We start from the raw sequence: 20,182 nt of genomic DNA, 5'->3' as shown, positions 1-20,182 counted from the left end.
GAGTTCTTTAAAGTAGAGTCCCACTTTCCGTGGTTCTGAAAGGCAAATACGAGCTGTTGCGATTTCTATTGGGAACTGTGCAACTCATATTTCAATACAACATAATCTTGGGGTCAAACAGAACAGAAAGCATTTTATCAGGATGCATCACAGCATGGTTTGGGAACAGCTCCATCAAGTCCGCAAGAAATTGTGGCGAATTGTGGACGCAGTCCAGACCATCACACACTCCCTTCTATTCATTCCATTTATACCTCACGCTGCCTCAGCAAGGCCAGCAGCATAATCAAGAACAAGTCACACCCTGGCCACTCCCTCTTCTCCCGTCAGGCAAAAGGTATTGAAGTGTGAAAATGCACACCACCAAATTCGGGGACAGTTTCTTCCCAGATGTTATCAGGCAACTGAATCATCCTACCACAACTAGAGAGCAATGCTGAACTACTATCTACCTCTTTGGTGACCCTCGGACTATCCTTTATCGGACTTTGCAGGCTTTAACTTGCATTAAATGTTATTTCCTTGTTATGTATCTATACACTGTAAATGGCTCATCTTTCTGCTGACTGGTTAGCACTCAACAAAAGCTTTTCACTGTACCTCGGTACACATGACAATAAACTGAACTGAAACTGAAAGTGAAACAGCACAAACTGGTCCACCATGTCCATGCTTACCATCAAATACCCATCAACACGAACAGTCAGGATTAGAACCCCCCCTGACAAATTCTTGGTAATCTTTCATAGTTTGACAGTTTTTTGGATAGCTACCTGAGTGGATGTTAGCATTGAAGATTGCACTCTTTTAGCCCATTAAGTGATGGCAGATTCCAAGTTTCAGGCATTGACTGTTAAGCAGCCTACAAGCGCTTTGGGAAAAGCCCTTTGGTTTTTAACTGGTAATGTTATCACACATGCAGGAACGTCATTTACTGCATTACACAATGCTCTTACGGGCTAAATAATGCAGAAGAGAATATTATTATAGCTTACTAATTACTGGTGGCTGCGTCAATGTGTCAGTGTATGAACATGTAACATGATTAAATCCCAGTTCTTTCCTGAATATTTTAACAAAGGCATTAACCTATTTATAGGGATGGGTTAGGCATTTCTGTTAAAACAACTGAAATAGGAATCTGGAGCAAATGTGTTTATTGTCAAGCATTCACTTGATCATCCGACTTTGATAATAAGCTGACGGAAAACACCTCCTCTCCACAGATGCTGTCTGACCTGCTGAATTCCTTCAGCCATTTGTTTATTTGCTCCATATTCAAGCATCTGCAGTCTCTTGCAACTTCATTCATTTAATAATGCTGCTGAGATTGACCTGTGAGAAAATTGGACAACATTTTTTATATTATTGTATTAGTTGGTGCACTTCGGGATTTAGATTATAAGAATTTTTAATAATGCCCATTTGGAAGGGTTTTCCCTCAATTCCCCTTTTATACTCTGGAATTTAGAAGGATGAGAGGGAATCTTATTGAAACATATAAGATTATTAAGGGTTTGGACATGCTAGAGGCAGGAAACATGTTCCTGATAATAATAATAATAATAATAATAATAATTATAATAATACATTTTATTTGTATAGCGCTTTTCAAGGACTCAAAGTCGCTTTACATGGTGAGTCAAGAACAAAACAAAATAGAGCAGTAAGACAGAGATGCAAAGGGGAGGGGGACATGGGACTAAGGGTATGCAGAGGTGAAGAGATGGGTCTTGAGGCGGGACTGGAAGATGGTGAGGGACTCAGAAGTTCGGATCAATTGTGGGAGGGAGTTCCAGAGCCTGGGAGCTGCCCTGGAGAAGGCTCTGTCTCCAAAAGTGCAGAGGTTGGATTTCAGAATGGAGAGGAGACCGGCTGAAATGGATCTGAGGGACCGTGAGGGTTGGTAGGGGGAGAGGAGGTCAGTGAGATAAGGGGAGGCCAAGTGGTTGAGGGCTTTGTAGGTGAGGACCAGGATTTTGTAGATGATCCGGTGGGAAATGGGAAGCCAGTGAAGTTCTTTGAGGACTGGGGTGATGTGGTGCCAGGATTTGGTGTGGGTAATGAGTCGGGCGGCTGCATTCTGGACCAGTTGGAGTCAGTTGATTTGATGCCAAAGAGAAGAGAGTTACAGTAGTCCAGTCGGGAGGAGATGAAGGCATGGATGAGTCTTTCAGCAGCGGGGGGTGTGAGAGAGGGTCTGATTTTGGCAATGTTGGGGAGGTGAAAAAATGATGTTTTGACAACATGGCGGATGTGAGGCTCAAGGGAGAGGGTTGAGTCAAAGATCACGCCAAGGTTGCGGGCCTGAGGAGATGGGGAGACAGTGGTGCCGTCAATAGTGAGAGTGGGGTTGTTAATTTTGGTAAGTGTTGATTTGGAGCCAATGAGGAGAAATTCTGATGTTGGGGGAGTCCAGAACCAGGGGCCACAGTTTAAGAATAAGGGGTAAGCCATTTAGAATGGAGACGAGTAAACACTTCTTCACACAGAAAGTTGTGAGTCTGTGGAATTCTCTGCCTGAGAGGGCGGTGGAGGCCGGTTCTCTGGATACTTTCAAGAGAGAGCTAGATAGGGCTCTTGAAGATAGCGGAGTCAGGGGATATGGGGAGAAAGCAGGAACGGGGTACTGATTGTGGATGATCAGCCATGATCACATTGAATGGCGGTGCTGGCTTGAAGGGCCGAATGGCCTACTCCTGCACCTATTGTCTATTGTCTATTTTCACCATCTTCATCATCCCTTGCTAGAAATGCAGCTAACAATTGCTGAACCTATTAATTCTGTCTATGTCAGTCTTCTTATGCACTAACACAATTCCATTGCTCCTTGTGTAAAAAGTTTTTAACATTGAAGATAAAACAAGTAAGAACTCTACAAAGTTCAAGCCCTCAATCAGGTGAAGGAGCACCAACAATCTGATAGGGAATTACAGTCTCTCGGCTGAGTATGATTTGATAGTTTTCCCAGAAAATGTAGTGAGCATAAACCATAGTTACAGTACATAGAATTGCATTAATGTTGTAAAATAAAGTAAAAGAAAGGCATGCACTCCACAAAAGAAAGTTGAGAGAACCTTTTGAATTAATCTTTTCAGAAGTATAGTCAAAAGAAAATGTAATTTTGCAAATGTGAAGAACCTTGGAAAAAAAAATTAATTCTGCATAATTTTTTGTGGGCGTACATGTGCCAATCTAACCTATTCATTGTTCTTGTACAATTCAGGCTTTTGATGGTGGGGGGAGGGCCAGTCTTCACAATGTGCTGGTGGCATTTTGCATTAATTTAAAATTGAACAGGGATGTGAAAGGAAATTAGTGAAGTAATAAACCCAAAGAGGGAAAAAGTTGAAGTGCTGCTGAATTTTAATGCAATCAGAAAAGTTGCCGAGGCAGCCACAATAAAGGTAATGAAGAATGTAATCAGAGATTGTGAGGGGAGAAGGTGCAGGAGATATTGAATCTTGAATTTAAATTAGATGACATATAATTCCATTTCAAAGAACAAAATGGAATTTTTAAGCATGGTAAAGAGGGATTAACTGACAGCAAGTTTCATCAGAGCGAGAGACCTTTGTCTTTTGTGATTCTCATTTTAATCACACGGTTTAATTTGAGGCAGTTAATGTCTTTTCAGTTATGGACACAGTCTGGTAGCGGAGATAGAAATTATGAAGATGATAAAAGATTATGTTAGGGCAGCAGGCTGTCTTGGAACATTTCAATTATTGTTATTGACAGCTCAAAACAACTGAAAAAAATGTCATTCCGTTTCTGACAGTGAAGTGACTCAGAATGGACAGGTATTAAGATCTAGCTTGCTTTTATGACATTCTGAACTCGACTGAATTTGTGCGTTATTCAGATTCCTTACCTTCCTCCACTACACTGTGGTGATATATGCCGGAATTCTATAGACGGTACTATTTTCTCTCTCATCTCACTCTGTTAAAATTAGGATTGTCCAACTATTCTAATTTATTCTATCTCAGAGCTTTTAGTCTGCCTTAGATCTAGCTTTATTAGACACAGAATGCTGGAGTAACTCAGCGGGATAGGCAACATCTCTGGATAGAAGGAATGGATGACATTTGGGTCCACTGTCTGTGTAAACCAGCATCAGCAGTTCCTTCCTACATATTAGATCTACCTTTCCCAAGGAATCTTCAACCTATTGTTTATCTAATTATTGTTTATCATCTGATCACAACTTCCTGACTTATCTTTTCCCTCTTCTTTGGTAAGGCCCTGTACTTTATTGGTGTGCCCTGCAATTATATTTATCTACAATATTTTATAAACCTACAGTATTTATCAATGTTGTGGTCATTAGGTAGGCACAAATCACAACCAAGATTTATTTTCCAGTAATAATTAATCTGGTCGGAACTGATAGACTGGGACTATTGGAAACCTGTGACATTTCTCAACAAACAACCCAGACATAATAATGTTACCTGCTAGCTGTACAGACAGCAGAGAAGGATAGATTGCAGCTGTCTCTGCAACAATTCTCTGATTTACCTAGATCAAAGCATTGCATATCTTGTGAGTGGCTGCCGCAGTAAAAGGATTATGGCTTCACCCAAAAAACATTCCAAAGTGGAATCCAAAGCGAACTCTAATTGTAGCTGTCTTTCCCCTCTTTAATTATCAGGAGGGTAAACAGAGTCTGTAATAAATAGTTTTAATTGTTTTTTACGCAATTTGCCAAATGTCTCATCAGAACGTTTAGAATACTGATGAAGCTGCTGTACACAGCAGTAAATGTCATTATTGTCAATCTGCTCTGGTAATTGGTCTGCTCCCATTATCAGATAAAATATTACTAAATAATTCACACCAATGCGAGTCATTGGACTCCTCTGTCCCCTGTCTGCAATAACAGTAAGAAGTAGTGATAATTTAGGGAACATAGTTTGACAGAACTTAAGACTGAAACAGTTTGGTTTGAGAGCAAGCTTTATTCAGATGCTGCAGTAAAGCAAATAGGTGAAAACATCTACAGTTGGATGATGTTAGCAGAATGAGATAGGATCAGTTTGCCATTTTGCACCAATCATTTTGCAGCTGCTCTCTGACAGTCCACTCAGCTACAGTGTAATATAGCACTTCATTTGTGTGCACATGTTATTTCAATTAATTATATTTCCCTGATAACTTCAATGATAACCCCCAAGAAAATGAATTATAAAATGAAATGTTAACTTTGCTCCCCTTCCACAAATGCTGCTTGACACGCTGAGTCTTTCCAGCATTCAGTATTTCAGATTTCCACGAGAGCTGAGTTTTGATCGAGTCATCATCGATGGAATCATACATCTTGGAAACAGGTCCTTGGCCAACCCAAGTTGTCATAGAATGGCGACCAAGTTACTTAACCGAGCTAGTCACACTTGCCTATCCCATATCGCTACAACCCTTTCCTATCCTTGTATTTGTCTAAGTTTTTTTAAACGCCATAATTGTTCCGGCCCTTAATACCGTCTCTGGCAGCTCATTCCATGTATTCTCCACACTCTGTGTAAAATATCTGCCCCTCTGTTCCCTTTTATGTCTTTCCCTTTTCACCTCAAACCCATGCTCTCTAGTTTGCTGACAACCTAGTCTCAGTTGTGTGTGCATGGCCCTTATCATGACAAACCTTTCCTATCCATATACTTGTCTAATTGTCTTTTAAATGCCATAATTGTACCTGCCATTACTACTTTCTCAGGCAGCTCATTCCATATATTCACCACCCTCTGTGTGAAAAAGCTGCCCTTCTGTTCCGTTTCTCCTTTCACCTTAAACCCATGCTCTCTAGTTTACTGACTCCCCTACACTGGGGAAAAGACTGTGGCCACCTTATCTATGCCCTTGATGAATTTATATATCCTTATAATGTCACTCCTCAACTGCAAGCTTTCCAGGCAGAATTACCTCAACTATCCTGCCTCTCCTATTGCTCAAATCGTTCAGAATTCTTTTTTGTACTCTCTCCAGTTTAACAACACTCTTCTTAAAGATTTCTAAATGAAAGTCACTGTGCAGATCAAAATCTGCTCAACCTGAAGCAAAACAACATTTCCTCTATTACTGGGTGCCTTCGAGCCTGATGGGGAATTCAAATACATTTTCAGGAGTTGTTTCAGAATTTTCTGTTTCCTTGCATCTTTTTCTCCCCTTAAAGTCAAGAGTCAAGAATCAAGATTCAAACGTGTTTCATTGTCATATATCCCACATAGAACAATGAAATTCTTACTTGCAGCAGCACAACAGAACAGAAAACACGTACAATTGAGATGGTGCAATGGCAAAATTCATCTCCAGTGTGATTTTCAATGACAATTTGTATTTATGCACAATGCAGACAGTTCTTACTACTTCCATTTTCCATGAAGCTGTACTGATTAAAGGAACAACTCCCAAATTAAATTCACAGAATCACAGAGTAGTTTAGCATGGGAGGGCTGTACCAGCTCCATTCAAAAGCAATTCAGTTAGACCTATTCCTGAGCCTCTCTGCACTGCCCTGTGAATCCTCTCCTTTCACAATGTTGGGCCTCACTGAGATCTGTGATCCCCTGCACTCTCAAATACATCCAATGCCTTGAGTACTTTGCCCAAGGAGGTCATGGTCACAGCCTCTTCCCGCATCCATGTCTCAAGATCACTACGCTATGCTGTGGCCGATTTCTGTCACGTCTCACAATATACGGTTCCTACTGCAGCTGCGAATTTATTCAGACACCGTAAAAAACAAGACTATAAATCACTCTTGTAAAGTTTTAGTTCTAACTTTAGAGATACAGCATGGAAACAGGCCCTTTGACCCACTGAGTCCATGCTGACCATTGATCACCCATTCACACTAGTTCTATGTCATGCCACTTTCTCATCCTATTCCCTGCACCGTAGGGACAATTTTACAGAGACCAATTAACATGTCACATGTCATTGAGACATGGGAGGAAACTGGAGCAGCCGGAGAAAATCCATGCAGTCACAGGGAGACTCCGTACAGACAAACTCCGTACAGACAGCACCCGTAGTCAGGATCGAACCCGGGTCTCTTGCACTGTAAAGCAGTAACTCTCCCGCTGCGCCACTCTGCTGCCCAGAATATTGGTTGAAATTAAATTAGGGAAGTAGAACATAGGACACTACTCCAAATGAGTAAGTATTAACTGTAGCAGCAATATTACAAGGTTATGCTTCACAAAAAGTGTGGCCAGCATTTGAAATAGACCTGTGGGCAGAGTGTGTGCTACAAATACCCTGGAATCGCTAAATACATTATTGCAGACTCAGCAATAAGGAGACAGTAAACTACTTCTGTAGATTAATTTAGCTGGGTAGTAGATCTCTCTCAACCATAAATATCACATGGCTATGTGATTGGGCAAGAATATATAGTAGACATTTCTTTCTCTATTCTCATTAGTTGTTTTCTCCCTTAGCTATTTAATAAATCATAGAATTAGAGAATGGCAACATTCAGTTTATCAACATTTTCATTTCAACAGTGGCTCAAATTGAGCAAAAGTCTCAAGGCACCACACAGAAGTGTTATCATCCACATAAAATTCTGTTCAGCACCAGAAAAGATATTGTGAAAATTTAAATGAAAGAGCATCTCCAAAGAAGAAAGAGAAATAAAGAGGATTAGGCAGGCAATTTTAATTAGGGCAGCAATGTGATGTAGCTTGTGGCGTGTTACCTCACAGTGCCAGAGACCCGGGTTCGATCCTGTCCACGGGTGCTGTCTGTGTTAAGTTTGCACTTTCTCCTTATCAACATATGGGCTTCCTTTGTCTGCTCTGGTTTCCTCCCACATACTAAAGATGTACAGGTTTGTAAGTTAATTGGCCTCTGCAAATTAACAATAGCATGTGGGGAGTGGGTGAGAAAGTGGATAATAAAGAACCAGTGTGAATGGGCGATCAATGGTCAGTGTGGATTTGGTAGGCCGAAGGGCCTTTTTCCATGCTGTTTCTCTAAACTAAACTAAATTTATGATCTACAGGCGAAATGTGAAAGAAGAAACTGCAGATGCTGGTTTAAACCGAAGATAGACACAAAAAGCTGGAGTAACTCAGCGGGAGAGTCAGCATCTCTGGTGTCCGGAGATGCTGCCTGTCCCGCTGAGTTACTCCAGCCTTTTGTGTCTATCTGATGATCTACAGACCTTGAGCTGAGGACTCAACCACCAACGGTGGAGTGCGAATGTGCAGGATGGGGTAGTCTGAGGAATATGAATATCTTGAGCAGTTAAACAGAGAAGGTTCATAGAGAGAAGCAGAGAGTGAGGTGATGAACTCAGTTGAAAAAAAAAGGATTAGAATTTTGAAATCAAGCTGTAGCTAAATCAGGAGTCAATGTGGATCAGCAAACAACATAAGGGCAAGAGATAGGTGATGGATGAATTGTGTGAGATAAACCAGTCAGCATATTTTTGGATGGCATCAGCTATTCAGAAAGAGTGAAGATGGTTGGCCCAAAGTACGTGGGGACAATCAGGTTAATAGGCAAAAAAAGCATTGACGGGGATTTCAGCAGCCAATGGGCTGAGGCAGGGGCAGTGTCAAGAGTCAAGAGTGTTTTATAGTCATATGTCCCCGATAGAACAATGAAATTCTTACTTGCTGCAGCACAACAGAATATGTAAATGTCATGCATTATTACAAAGGCGAAAATAAGCCGTCTACGTAATGTGGTCTGAAGTTCCCAGTGTCAAATATCAACTCAAACTGCAAGGAGCCGGCTTCAGTTCTAGACAGTTGTCAGATGGATGGTTGAAGTGTGCAGCTAAGGAATGGTGACAGGGATTGAGGATGAAAGATTCAGTCATCAACTGCTCATGGACCATAAGATTGCAGAGGAACAGCATAATTTATGGAAGGGTGAGTTGATAGTGATTTAGAACAGGTTTCGTTTCCAAATATGCATGTTCTAGAAAATAAATGGTCTAATTGTGTCATAGTGGATTAGTATTAGTTCTATGGCATTTATCATCATTCCAGCTACACTCGTCCCACCTGCCCATATTAGGTCCATATCCCTCCAAACCTGTCCTACTCATGTATCTGTCTAACTGTTTCTTAAATGTTGGGATAGTCCCTGCCTCAACTACCTCCTCTGGCAGCTTGTTCCATACACCCACCACATTATTGCTATTGAGGGAGTGCAGCGTAGGTTCACCAGGTTAATTCCCGGGATGGCGGCACTGACATATGATGCAAGAATGGGTCAACTGGGCTTAGAGGAGATCGTATAGAAACGTATAAATTTCTTAAAGGATTGGACAGGCTAGATGCAGGAAAAATGTTCCCGATGTTGGGGGAGTCCAGAACCAGGGGTCACAGTTTAAGAATAAGGGGTAGGCCATTTAGGACTGAGATAGGAAAAACTTCTTCAGCCAGAGAGTTGTGAATCTGTGGAATTCTCTGCCAGATAAGGCAGTGGTGGCCAATTCACTGGATGTTTTCAAGAGAGAGTTAGGTTTAGCTCTTAGGGCTAAAGGAATCAAGGGATATGAGGGAAAAGTAGTAACGGGGTACTTGATTTTAGATGATCAGCCATGATCATATTGAATGGCTCGAAGGGCCGAATGGTCTACTCTTGCACCTATTTTTCTATGTTTCTATGTTTCTAACCTGTATGTCTTTAGAGTGTGGGAGGAAACCGAAGATCTCGGAGAAAGCCCACGCAGGTCAGGGGGAGAACGTGCAAACTCCATACAGACAAGCACCCGTGGTCAGGATCTAACCCGGGTCTCTAGCGCTGTAAGGCAGTAGCTCTACCGCTCCGTGCCGCCACAACATTTTGTTTCTGAGCCAACTCCAACCTTCAAGGAGTAATTATGTTGAATTGCTTTTTGTACAACCCAAAAGCATAACTATAGGCATTCAAATAGTTGTAGCTTGAATATAAATGGAAAAATTTACGGTGGTCAATCATTAACTGTAACTGATAGTAAATAAATGTATGAAGTATTGTAGCCTATGGAGGAGGGAAAAATCTGCTTGGGTTTCAGTAGTAAATATAATCCTATTTTATCTGGTTCCGCAGCTCCAAAGCCAATTTTCTTGTGTTATATTTAATACATAAATGTATAGTTGACAGTCAAGTGGTAGACAGGAGTAATTAAACCCCAATTCACCCGGAAAAAAAACGGAACAATAATATATGCCGCTTGTTTTATTTTTCATTAAGTCACCAAGAGGCCTAATTCCTCACGTAATCTGGCACTTCAGTCCATTTAGTATGTGTATCGTGTATTTACTACCGGTGATTCAAACTCATATCCAGGGGGGGGGAAAGGGCCACATCTAATCTAGTCTCATTTGCCAACGTTTGGTCAATATCTCCCTGAACCTTTCTTATCCATGACCTGTCCAAGTACCTTTTGTTGTGTATATCATTACGTATAACGTATGTATATCATTTACTTTGTGAGCTTCATGTGAACAAGGAATTTCATTGCACCCTGGTGTATATGACAATAAAATAATCTCATCTAATCTAAAATCATCTCTGATTCTCTTTCCACATCAGAAAATTAGGTTTTCGATCCATTTCTTGTACTTCATCGAATTGTTGTTGTTGGTTTGGGTGACAACAGTGGTATCTTCGGTGAACTTATAGATCGAGCTGGCATTGTACTTGTCCACACACTGATGGGTGTGCAGGGTATAGATCAGGGGAATGAGCGCACGATCTTGAGAAGTACCAGTGTTGGGTGTCAGAATGGAAGAAATCTTATGACCAATTCTAACCAACTGAGGTCTGCCAGTCAACTTTTCAGATTGAGTGCAACAAAGCCTCGACCTAAATCATCAATTGTTTTTATTCTCACAGATGCTATCTAAATCACTCACCATTTTCTGTTTATGTTTCAGTGTTTACAAAGTCTGCATTTTTTAAATTTTGATTATCAAATAATTACATTTTTCATGTTAGCACTGGGTGGCATGGTGAAGCAGCGGTATCGTTACTGCCTTACAGCACCCGAGATCCATGTTCGATCCTGACCATGACCCTGGGTGCTGTCTGTACAGAGTTTGTCCATTCTCCCCGTGACCCGCGTGGGTTTTCTCCGGGTGCTCCAATTTCCTCCCACACTCCAAAGACGTGCAGGTTTGTAGGATAATTGGCTTCCGTAATGATTGTCCCTTATGTGTAGGATGGTGCTAGTGTACGAAGATCACAGTTCGGCATGGACTCGGTGGGCCAAATGGCCTGTCTCTGGGCTGTTTCTCTAAACTAACCTAAACTTTAAAAATGCACAAAATTCTACAAAGATTATTAGATTTGTGATGAATCCCCAGATGTTCTGTGCAAAATGTTTAGGGGTAGACCACTTATTGACAACATAATTACTTTGAAGATAAGAGCAAGAGGGGAGGTTTTTTTTAAAGTCAGCCCAAATAAATGCTCAAAAGTGGACTTGATCCTGACAGATAGAAACATAGAAACATAGAAAATAGGTGCAGGAGTAGGCCATTCGACCCTTCGAGCCTGCACCATCATTCAATATGATCATAGCTGATCATCCAACTCAGTATCCTGTACCTGCCTTCTCTCCATACCCCTTGATCCCTTTAGCCACAAGGGCCACATCTAACTCCCTCTTAAATATAGTCAATGAACTGGCCTCAACTACCTTCTGTGGCAGAGAATTCCAGAGATTCACCACTCTCTGTGTGAAAAATGGTTTTCTCATCTCGGTCCTAAAAGATTTCCCCCTTATCCTTAAACTGTGACCCCTTGTTCTGGACTTCCCCAACATCAGAAACAATCTTGCTGCATCTAGCCTGTCCAACCCCTTAAGAATTTTGTAAGTTTCTATAAGATCCCCCCTCAATCTTCTAAATTCTAGCGAGTACAAACCGAGTCTAACCAGTCTTTCTTCATATGAAAGTCCTGACATCCCAGGAATCAGTCTGGTGAACCTTCTCTGATAATGGTTCATTATACTGTATAACTCCACACCAACACTTGATGAGTTGGTTCTCTTGAGTGAAGTATCACCTTACTTCTAAAGACCAAACCCAGAAGTTATTCATAGTGACAAATGATGAATGGTGATTTACAAAGGTGAAGCTTGCCCCCAATCCTGCTAGTAGTGGTGAAATTAATATGTCAGTGTTTTTATAGTTTCAGTGCAAAATTCTGACATGCATTGCTCTGCTTTTGTATTTTCTAAAATAGCTTTCCTCTATTGTTAACCCCACACAGTAGCTATGGTCAAGGGTCAAGAGAGTTAAGTGTGTTTTATTGTCAAATGTCCAAAACAGAACAATGATATTCTTACTTGCAGCAGCACAACAGAATATGAAAACCTGGTTATTATTATTCATTTACAGTTAATTATTGATGAAAAACACAATCCAAGCGCAGGATATTTTTGGCCTCACTATTAATTTTGTATTTGTAGTTTTAACTAATGTGACCCAGTTAGGCATGTGAAAATATATCACTTTATTTCCATTTGATCAGTTTGATGTTAGTTCTCAATGATGACCCAGATTGCCAGTCAATGAGCAGCCAGTAAAAAGAGAATACTGGACGGGGAAATATCAGATTGACAGAAATAAGTTTGCGGCATGGTGGAGCAGCGGTAGAGTTACAGCCTTATAGCGCCAGAGATCTGGGTTGGATCCTGACTATGGATGCAGTCTGTATGGAGTTTGTGACCTGTGACCTGCGTGGGTTTTCTACGGGTACTCCCGGCTCCTCCCACACTACAAAGACGTACAAGTTTGTAGGCTAATTGGCTTGGTAAAATTGTAAATTGTCCCTAGTGTGTGTAGGATAATGTTGTGCCCCTGTCCCACTTAGTAAACCTGAACGGAAACCTCTGGAGACTTTGCGCCCCGCCCAAGGTTTCCGTGTGGTTCCCGGAGGTTCCCGGAGGTTTTTGTCAGTCTCCCTACCTGCTTCCATTACCTGCAACCTCCGGCAACCACCTGCAACCTCCGGGAACCGCACGGAAACCTTGGGTGGGGCGCAAAGTCTCCAGAGGTTTCCGTTCAGGTTTCCTAAGTGGGACAGGGGAAGTGTGCGGGGATCGCTGGTTGGCATGGACTCGATGGGCTGAAGAGCCTGTTTCTGTACTGTATCTCTAAACTAAAAACTAGGTTCACAGACTTGGTGACAGCTCTAAGCGTATATGTCCATGGAGCAAGTTTTAAATATATAAATGACCTCTTACTTTAAGTACAGATGTAGTTATTTACTGTCCCAGAAAGTGTAAAGGATTTAGGATAATTGAAGTAGTGTCCCAGAAATTCCATAAAATAGTGCAATATCTAGGTGCTCTACAAAACTGAATGTCTAAGAAAAACCACTCGCTTGTGTAAATTATGGATTTAGTATAATTTAAGTAAATAGTATAATTTTCACTTTGGATCCTCTGCACATTTAATATGCCTGGACATATAATTGATGTGCTATGGCACGCAATGCTGTTTTTATAATTTTTATTTCTGTACGCCTGACCTATGGAAATCAGATCAATACAGGCTCAGCAAGCCTTCAAACACATGTGTGACTTTTGTCATTAATTAAAGGTGCAAAAGGTGCAAAGGTCTGAGGAGCTTGGCACTGGAACCATGTAAGCCCATCTTTAAATAAAATTCCTCTTCCCTTGTGTAATTCCTTCCTCAATTAAACCATCCCCATCGCCGTCACCTGCTCCCTTCTCACCATATCGATTGCAAACCTGATCCTCATTTCCATCTAGTGATCACAACTTCCCCACATCGTAAGCCACACATATGATGAGCGTTTGACAGCACTGGACCTCTACTCGCTGGAGTTTATAAAGTTGAGGTGGGACCTCATTGAAACTTACAGAATAATGAAAGGCATAGATAGAGTGGATGTGGAAAGGATGTTTCCACTGGTGGGCGAGTCTAGGACCAGAGGTCATAGCCTCAGAATTAAAGGACGCTCTTTTAGAAAGGAGGTGAGGAGGAACCTCTTTAGTCAGAGGGTAGTTAATCTGTGGAACTCATTGCCCCAGAGGGCTGTGGAGGCCAAGTCAGTGGATATTTTTAAGGCAGAGGCAGACAGATTCTTGATTAGAACGGGTGTCAAGGGTTATGGGAAGAAAGCAGGAAAATGTGATTAGGAGGCAGAGATCAGCCATGATTGAATGGTGGAGTAGACTCGATGGGCCGAATGGCCTAATTCTACTCCCATAACTTGTGAACTTGTGAACATCATTCTATTCCATTTCAACACTCAAAGTTTCAGTCCCTTACTGACACCACATCCCATTTTGACTGATGGCCCATCGTTGCCACTACCCCTGGCCCATCTTGTTACCTGCCTATCTACATTCCATTGTGACTGAGCAAGCAACAAGAAACCCTCTTCTTCTCCACTAAGTCTCTCCCTTGTGGCTGCTGGCATGTCTGAGAGTGACTTGTTGAATCACTGGTTTGCCCAACGTACACCATGCATTTGAAGTGCTTTTCAGCCGCGGAAGAATTTGGAGACCACTATTTTGATATTGAAGGATAACAAGTTCTAAACCTGAGCACCTGTAATTACTGTTGCAAGTTTCAGAAGTATCGTGTTACCGATACTTATTTATTTGATTACAACTCCAGGGGAATTAAAACAAGTAAGCAATGAGTGGCAGTGTGGCACAACTGGTAGAGCTGCTACTTCACAACGCTGGAGACATGGGTTTGATCCCGACCACGGGTAGTAGCTGTGGTTTGCATGTTCTCCCTGTGACTGCCTGGGTTTCTTCACATTTGTAGGTTAATTGGCCTCAGCAAAATTGCCCTTAGTGTGTAGAGAGTGGATGTGAAAGTGAGATAACATTGAAAAAAACAGAGTGAACGGATGATTTGATGGTCACCATGGGCTCAGTGGGCCAAAAGGCCTGTTTCCAAACTGTAACCCTAAAAAACATTTTTAAGTTTTGTTTTTGTTTAAGCCATAAACATAGTTTCAAATTCAATTCTTTAAAACTGGTGTTGCTCGGTTGCAAATAGTTAACTTTCAAAAGCTCCATCTGAAATATCTTTATTAACATTCAGAGCTTAAATGTTATAATAAAACAGAGTAATGTCATTGTACGGCCAGCAATAAAATGTAGGCTATCCTTGCACCATGGAAAGAATGAATGTTAGAGGAATATGTAAAGGAAACTTCTCATGAAAATACATTATCACTCCAAATACTCGTCTTAGACACTATTTATTTGAAGGCAAATAAAACACAAAAGGTAAACAAAAATTGAAAACTATAAAAGATGGAAGGTTTAAAAAAAAGGAAACAAAACATATTGTAACCATATCAATTAACTATAATTACCAAGACAGAAATGAAGAAAAATGTAGGACAATTTAGAGATGTCCTGAGGACAGTCCGTCCGTATTACGGTGGATGAGGTGCTGGACGTCCTAAGGTGTATGAAGGTAGATGAATCACCTGGTCCTGACCAGGTCCACAGACACTGTGGGAAGCTGGAAAAGAAATTGCAAGAACCCTAGCTGAGATATTTATATCATCATTATATATGGGTGAGGTGCCAAAATACTGGAGAGTGCCTAATGTTGTGCCTCTATTTAAGAGGGGCTGGAAGGAAAAGCCTGGGAAATAAAGACCAGTGAGCCTAACATCTGTGGTAGGCAAGTTACTGGAGAGGATTCTGGGCGTTAAGATATATTTGTCTAAAAGCAGAGGTTTCTACATGGGATATCGTATCTTACGAATCTGAAATTAAAAAAGTAACCAAAAAGATTGATGAGGGCAGAGCCATAGCTGTTGTCTATATGGACTTCAATAAAGCATTTCATAATGTTCTGCATGGCTGGCTGCTCTGGAAAATAATGGAAGATCACAGGTAGATAGGGTGATGAAGAAGGCTTTCGATACATTCATCTTCATCATTCAGAGTATTAAATATAGAAGTTCGGATGTTATGTTACAATTGTACAAGCCATTGATGGGGCTGCATTTGGAGTGTTGTGTACATTTTGTCACCCTGTTATTGGAAGAATATTGTTAAACTGGAAAGAATGCAGAGGCGATTTATGAGGATGGTACCAGGATTGAGGCCCTGAGCTACAGGGTGAGGCCAACAGGCTGGTACTTTATTCGTTGGAGCACAGGAGGCTGAGGGGTGATCTCATAAAAGCATATAAAATCATGAGGGAACTAGACAGGGTGCATGCACAGTCTTTTACCCAGAATAGGGGAATCAAGAACCGGAGGACATAGGTTTAAGGTTAGAGGGGAAAGGTGTCAAAGGAACTTGAGGAGCAACTTATTCATTCAGAGGGTGAAGCTGCCAGAGGTAGGCAAAATAACAACATTTAAAAGAGATTTCGACAGCTACATGGATAGGAAAGGTTTGGAGGGATATGGGTCTAATTCAGACAAATGGGACTAGTGTAGATGGGGCATCATGTTCGGCATGGGTAAGTTGAGCCGAAGGCCCTGTTTCCGTGTTGTATAACTCTATGACTTTACATTAAAAAACGCACTTGTGATCTTAGTGCATCTTCTGACCATTCATCACCATTGAAAAATATACATAAAATCAATAAAAGTTAATTTCTCTTTACATTTGCGTTTTAAACCTAGAAATTGATTAACAATTAACGGTGAACTTTGCTCAACCTCAGAGATGTGACCAGACTCAACAGTGAAGATGCAGTAGCCACCACTAATGTGCTGCTATAAAATTGTTACAGTGTTGTTTTATCATTTTATTCAATTGCATCTGTTTCATGTATACTTCATTACCATTAATGCAAATTTTGTTGATTGCATGTGGCTCCTTCTGTAATTTAACTGAAATAGGCTGCAGGGCATACATGTATTAAAATAACTTCAGCTTTAGTGTGGGATATTTTAAGTGTTCCTTCCAATTCAAATTTCCCCACAGGAAGCAAGTTTGTATTGTTGAATTGAGACAAAGGCAGCTGCATTTGAAAAAACTGACAGTGGGTTAACATGTGAATCCAAGTGAACAGCTTTTGCATCTTTTTTTTAATTGGTGGGCGACATAAATGGTTGAGGGACAGCGGGCAATAAGTTTCAACAGCGGGATAGGAACTTTATATGCCATCGATGTTTGTGCAGATTATTAATGAGGAAAAGCTTTACGCCAAGTAATTTTTTCAAAGAAGCCCATTCCACAGATGTTGGAGATTGAGAGGCAGAGATCTCACATATTTTGCAGTGTATCGTTGCCCATGTCCGACTTGGTGACATCCGTCTCATCTGTCAATATTTGACATGATGTTCATAAATACCATTGTGTCTTTGTGTATATGCATTTTTGAATGTGTTGAGTATAAAAGACTAAGAATGTAAATATATCTGTATGTTTTGCTTTGAACATTTAATGCATGCCAAAATGTAACATAAATTCTAAACTCTCAAATTACAACATAAATAAATGTGCTATAAACTCCTTTAAAGAATGAATCTGAAGATATTTCCAAATTGTGTTATCCGTTATTCAATAGCCGAGTAACACTGCCCAGAAGTTACTCAAGTTTGCTCCTTGAGTTATACCATTTATTTGACTTTGGACAGAACAGAATTACATGTTCCATAAATATGCCTCAGGAACTATTTGCTAAAGTGAATAAGAATCAGTGATAATCACTTGTTTAAAAGCACTTGTGTACAAACCTAACATTGGCATGTTTGCCTGGAATTCCCCCGCAGTCATATAGTTTATTCATTGCCATATTGTAAAGTAAAAGGTCTTGAATTTATATAGCTCTTGCTCAGCCTAAGAATTTCCCATTAATGCATGTATATTTCAACTGTTTTAATGCAGTTTTGCAGTGAACAATGCCGATTTTGAAAGGCATCTGGGATCTATTGAACAGTGCAGGAATTTAAAAAATGACTTCAAAAGAGCAGTTCAGAGATGCAAAGTAGGAGAAATAGTTTACTGAAAGAAAACGGAACAACTAGATTGTTTAAAAGAAAAGAAAATGCAGACCTGCTATATGATAAGAGATCGACCTGGTACGCCTTTATTGCCTTTACTTGTTGTCTGTTCATATGGACACTGCTGCCATCTTAAGACAAAATGGAAAAGTGAAGATAAGAAATAAATGAATCAACAGAAGCTTTGTATGTAAAATGGACTTTCCATTGCAAATTTAAGGTCCACAAATACAGGCATTTAATTTCAATCATTAATTTCCTCAATTCCAAGAAGCAGCATCAATTCAATATATAGTTGTTTTATATTTAAAATGTTTCTAAATAGTTTATTTAGATCTTAAACTTAAATATAGAAACAAAAGCATTGCTGTATAGTCAAATATGCAGAATAAAGCCCACTGTAAATTAAATATAGCTTTTATGTGAACAGATGTACTATTAAGGAATCATTGTAAATGTATAATGAGTGATATTACATAAAATCATCACTTAGTCTATATTTTGATGAGAATAATTTCTTATACAAAATGAGAAACTGCAGGAGTATAATATAGACAATGGAGGTGCAAGTATATATTATATTACTTAATGTAAAAAAGTATAAAACTAGCAAGGATTTGGTAAGCACCTTTAACTTTTGTTCCAGAAGACAGAAAATTATTTGTGGGCATGCTGAACAAACAACAGTCAGAGGAGGACGTACGCAGACTATTTGAAGCTTTCGGTAACATTGAAGAATGCACAATCCTTCGAGGGCCTGATGGAAATAGCAAAGGTAAGACGGTAATTCTTCAGTGTAAGAACAACGCCTTCTCGCAATTTAATAGCATCCTCATAACCTACGGCTACAGGCTGTAATTTAATTCGGATGAGCATTGTGACGGGATACTTGATCACACAATATCTTAACAATTTAGTTATTTTCTTGTTTCACAATATATTTACCTGTGATAGGATTTTTTTTGCTTTTGTTTTATACTGTCATTTGGAAAGAATAGAATATTTTGTATTGAAATTAATTCATGAAAGGATTAATAATCAGCTCTTTGATGTTGGGAAGGGGCAAGCATATTGTTTGATAATCATTCCAACTGCTTCAGCTTGCTATTTCTAAACAACCTTTTGGGTCTACTTGCTTATTCCTTTCCTCTTCCAATCAATTTTCTCTTTCACTATCCTGAAGTGGGGCATGGCTCTACAAATATCTCACACCCAAGTGGTTATTTTGAATTTTAAGCCTTATCTGGGAATACTCATTGACACATGGAATCATAAGATAGTCTGTTCCATATAATGCAGTGTAATTTCTGCACTTCCAAGCTGCAAACAAGAGCAAGGACTTTCCGAAACCTTTGTACAGTATTTTGCTGTTAGCTAAACATTTGGCTCTGCAGCATGCCAGTGATGCAGCACACAACAATATCAGTTGTATACTCAATCCCTCAAGATGCATCCATTATTCCTGCCTGATCTATACGTCTGCCTCATTTGCCTGCCTCTACGAAAAATATTATTTCCCTGACAATTTTAGCAGTAACTCTGATGCACATTAACTTAATTCCTAGTGCTGTCTATATTGAATAGAAGGCTCCTAATTGTAGACACATAACACACTGAGCCAAACAAAGCCGTCTTATTTTAAATCTTCCTTTACATTATGCATTTTTGAGGAGGCAACCTTGAGGCAAAGATTTGTACGATCACAAATGGCATAATGTTTATTGTAGGGATGGTACATTTTTTAAATGCTGTATTCCGCATCACAGCAAGTGCAAAGAATTATGTTAATAGCATGTTTTAGGAAGCATATTAACAGGTAACCAAAATAGACAACTGTAATAAAAAGGAATGAAAGCAGCAGAATCTTTAATATTCTGTTACGAGGGTCTCAATTCCTCTCGTCCCATTGGGATATCATAGTTCAGCAACAGCCTTGAATCTCCATCTGATCCAATCTATTTACTTACTTATAAATCTAGTGCAAGAATTAATTTGGAAATAAAGAAAGGAACATTGCTTTTTAGAAACATAGTAACATAGAAAATAGGTGCAGGAGTAGGCCCTTCGGCCCTTCGAGCCTGCACCGCCATTCAATATGATCATGGCTGATCATCCAACTCAGTATCCTGTACCTGCCTTCTCTCCATACCCCCTGCTCCCTTTAGCCACAAGGGCCACATCTAACTCCATCTTAAATATAGCCAATGAACTGGCCTCAACTATTCACCACTCTCTGTGTGAAAAATGTTTGTGTTTGTGTGTT

The 20,182-nt window shown here is 40.1% G+C and overlaps 1 protein-coding gene across 9 annotated transcripts in view; it reads left to right on the top strand.

Moving 5' to 3' along the window:
- The window catches only part of celf4 (CUGBP Elav-like family member 4), a 1,189,269-nt gene that overhangs the window by 833,424 nt on the left and 335,663 nt on the right, over positions 1-20,182 (top strand). For 4 of the 9 annotated variants that reach the window (XM_033032244.1, XM_033032269.1, XM_033032251.1 and 1 more), the window contains exon 4: positions 18,566-18,694. The exons of 2 other annotated variants lie outside the window; for them this stretch is intronic. In XM_033032244.1, the coding sequence (XP_032888135.1) occupies positions 18,566-18,694 (129 nt within the window). The remainder of the gene's footprint in view (positions 1-18,565; positions 18,695-20,182) is intronic. 3 more of the 9 variants (XM_033032259.1, XM_033032279.1, XM_033032281.1) reach the window with 1 other exon arrangement.

This window comes from Amblyraja radiata, chromosome 1, assembly GCF_010909765.2.
Source record: "Amblyraja radiata isolate CabotCenter1 chromosome 1, sAmbRad1.1.pri, whole genome shotgun sequence".
Lineage (NCBI taxonomy): Eukaryota > Metazoa > Chordata > Chondrichthyes > Rajiformes > Rajidae > Amblyraja > Amblyraja radiata.
The sequence above is the reverse complement of the archived record's forward strand: the minus strand, read 5'-3'. Positions and strand labels throughout refer to the sequence as shown.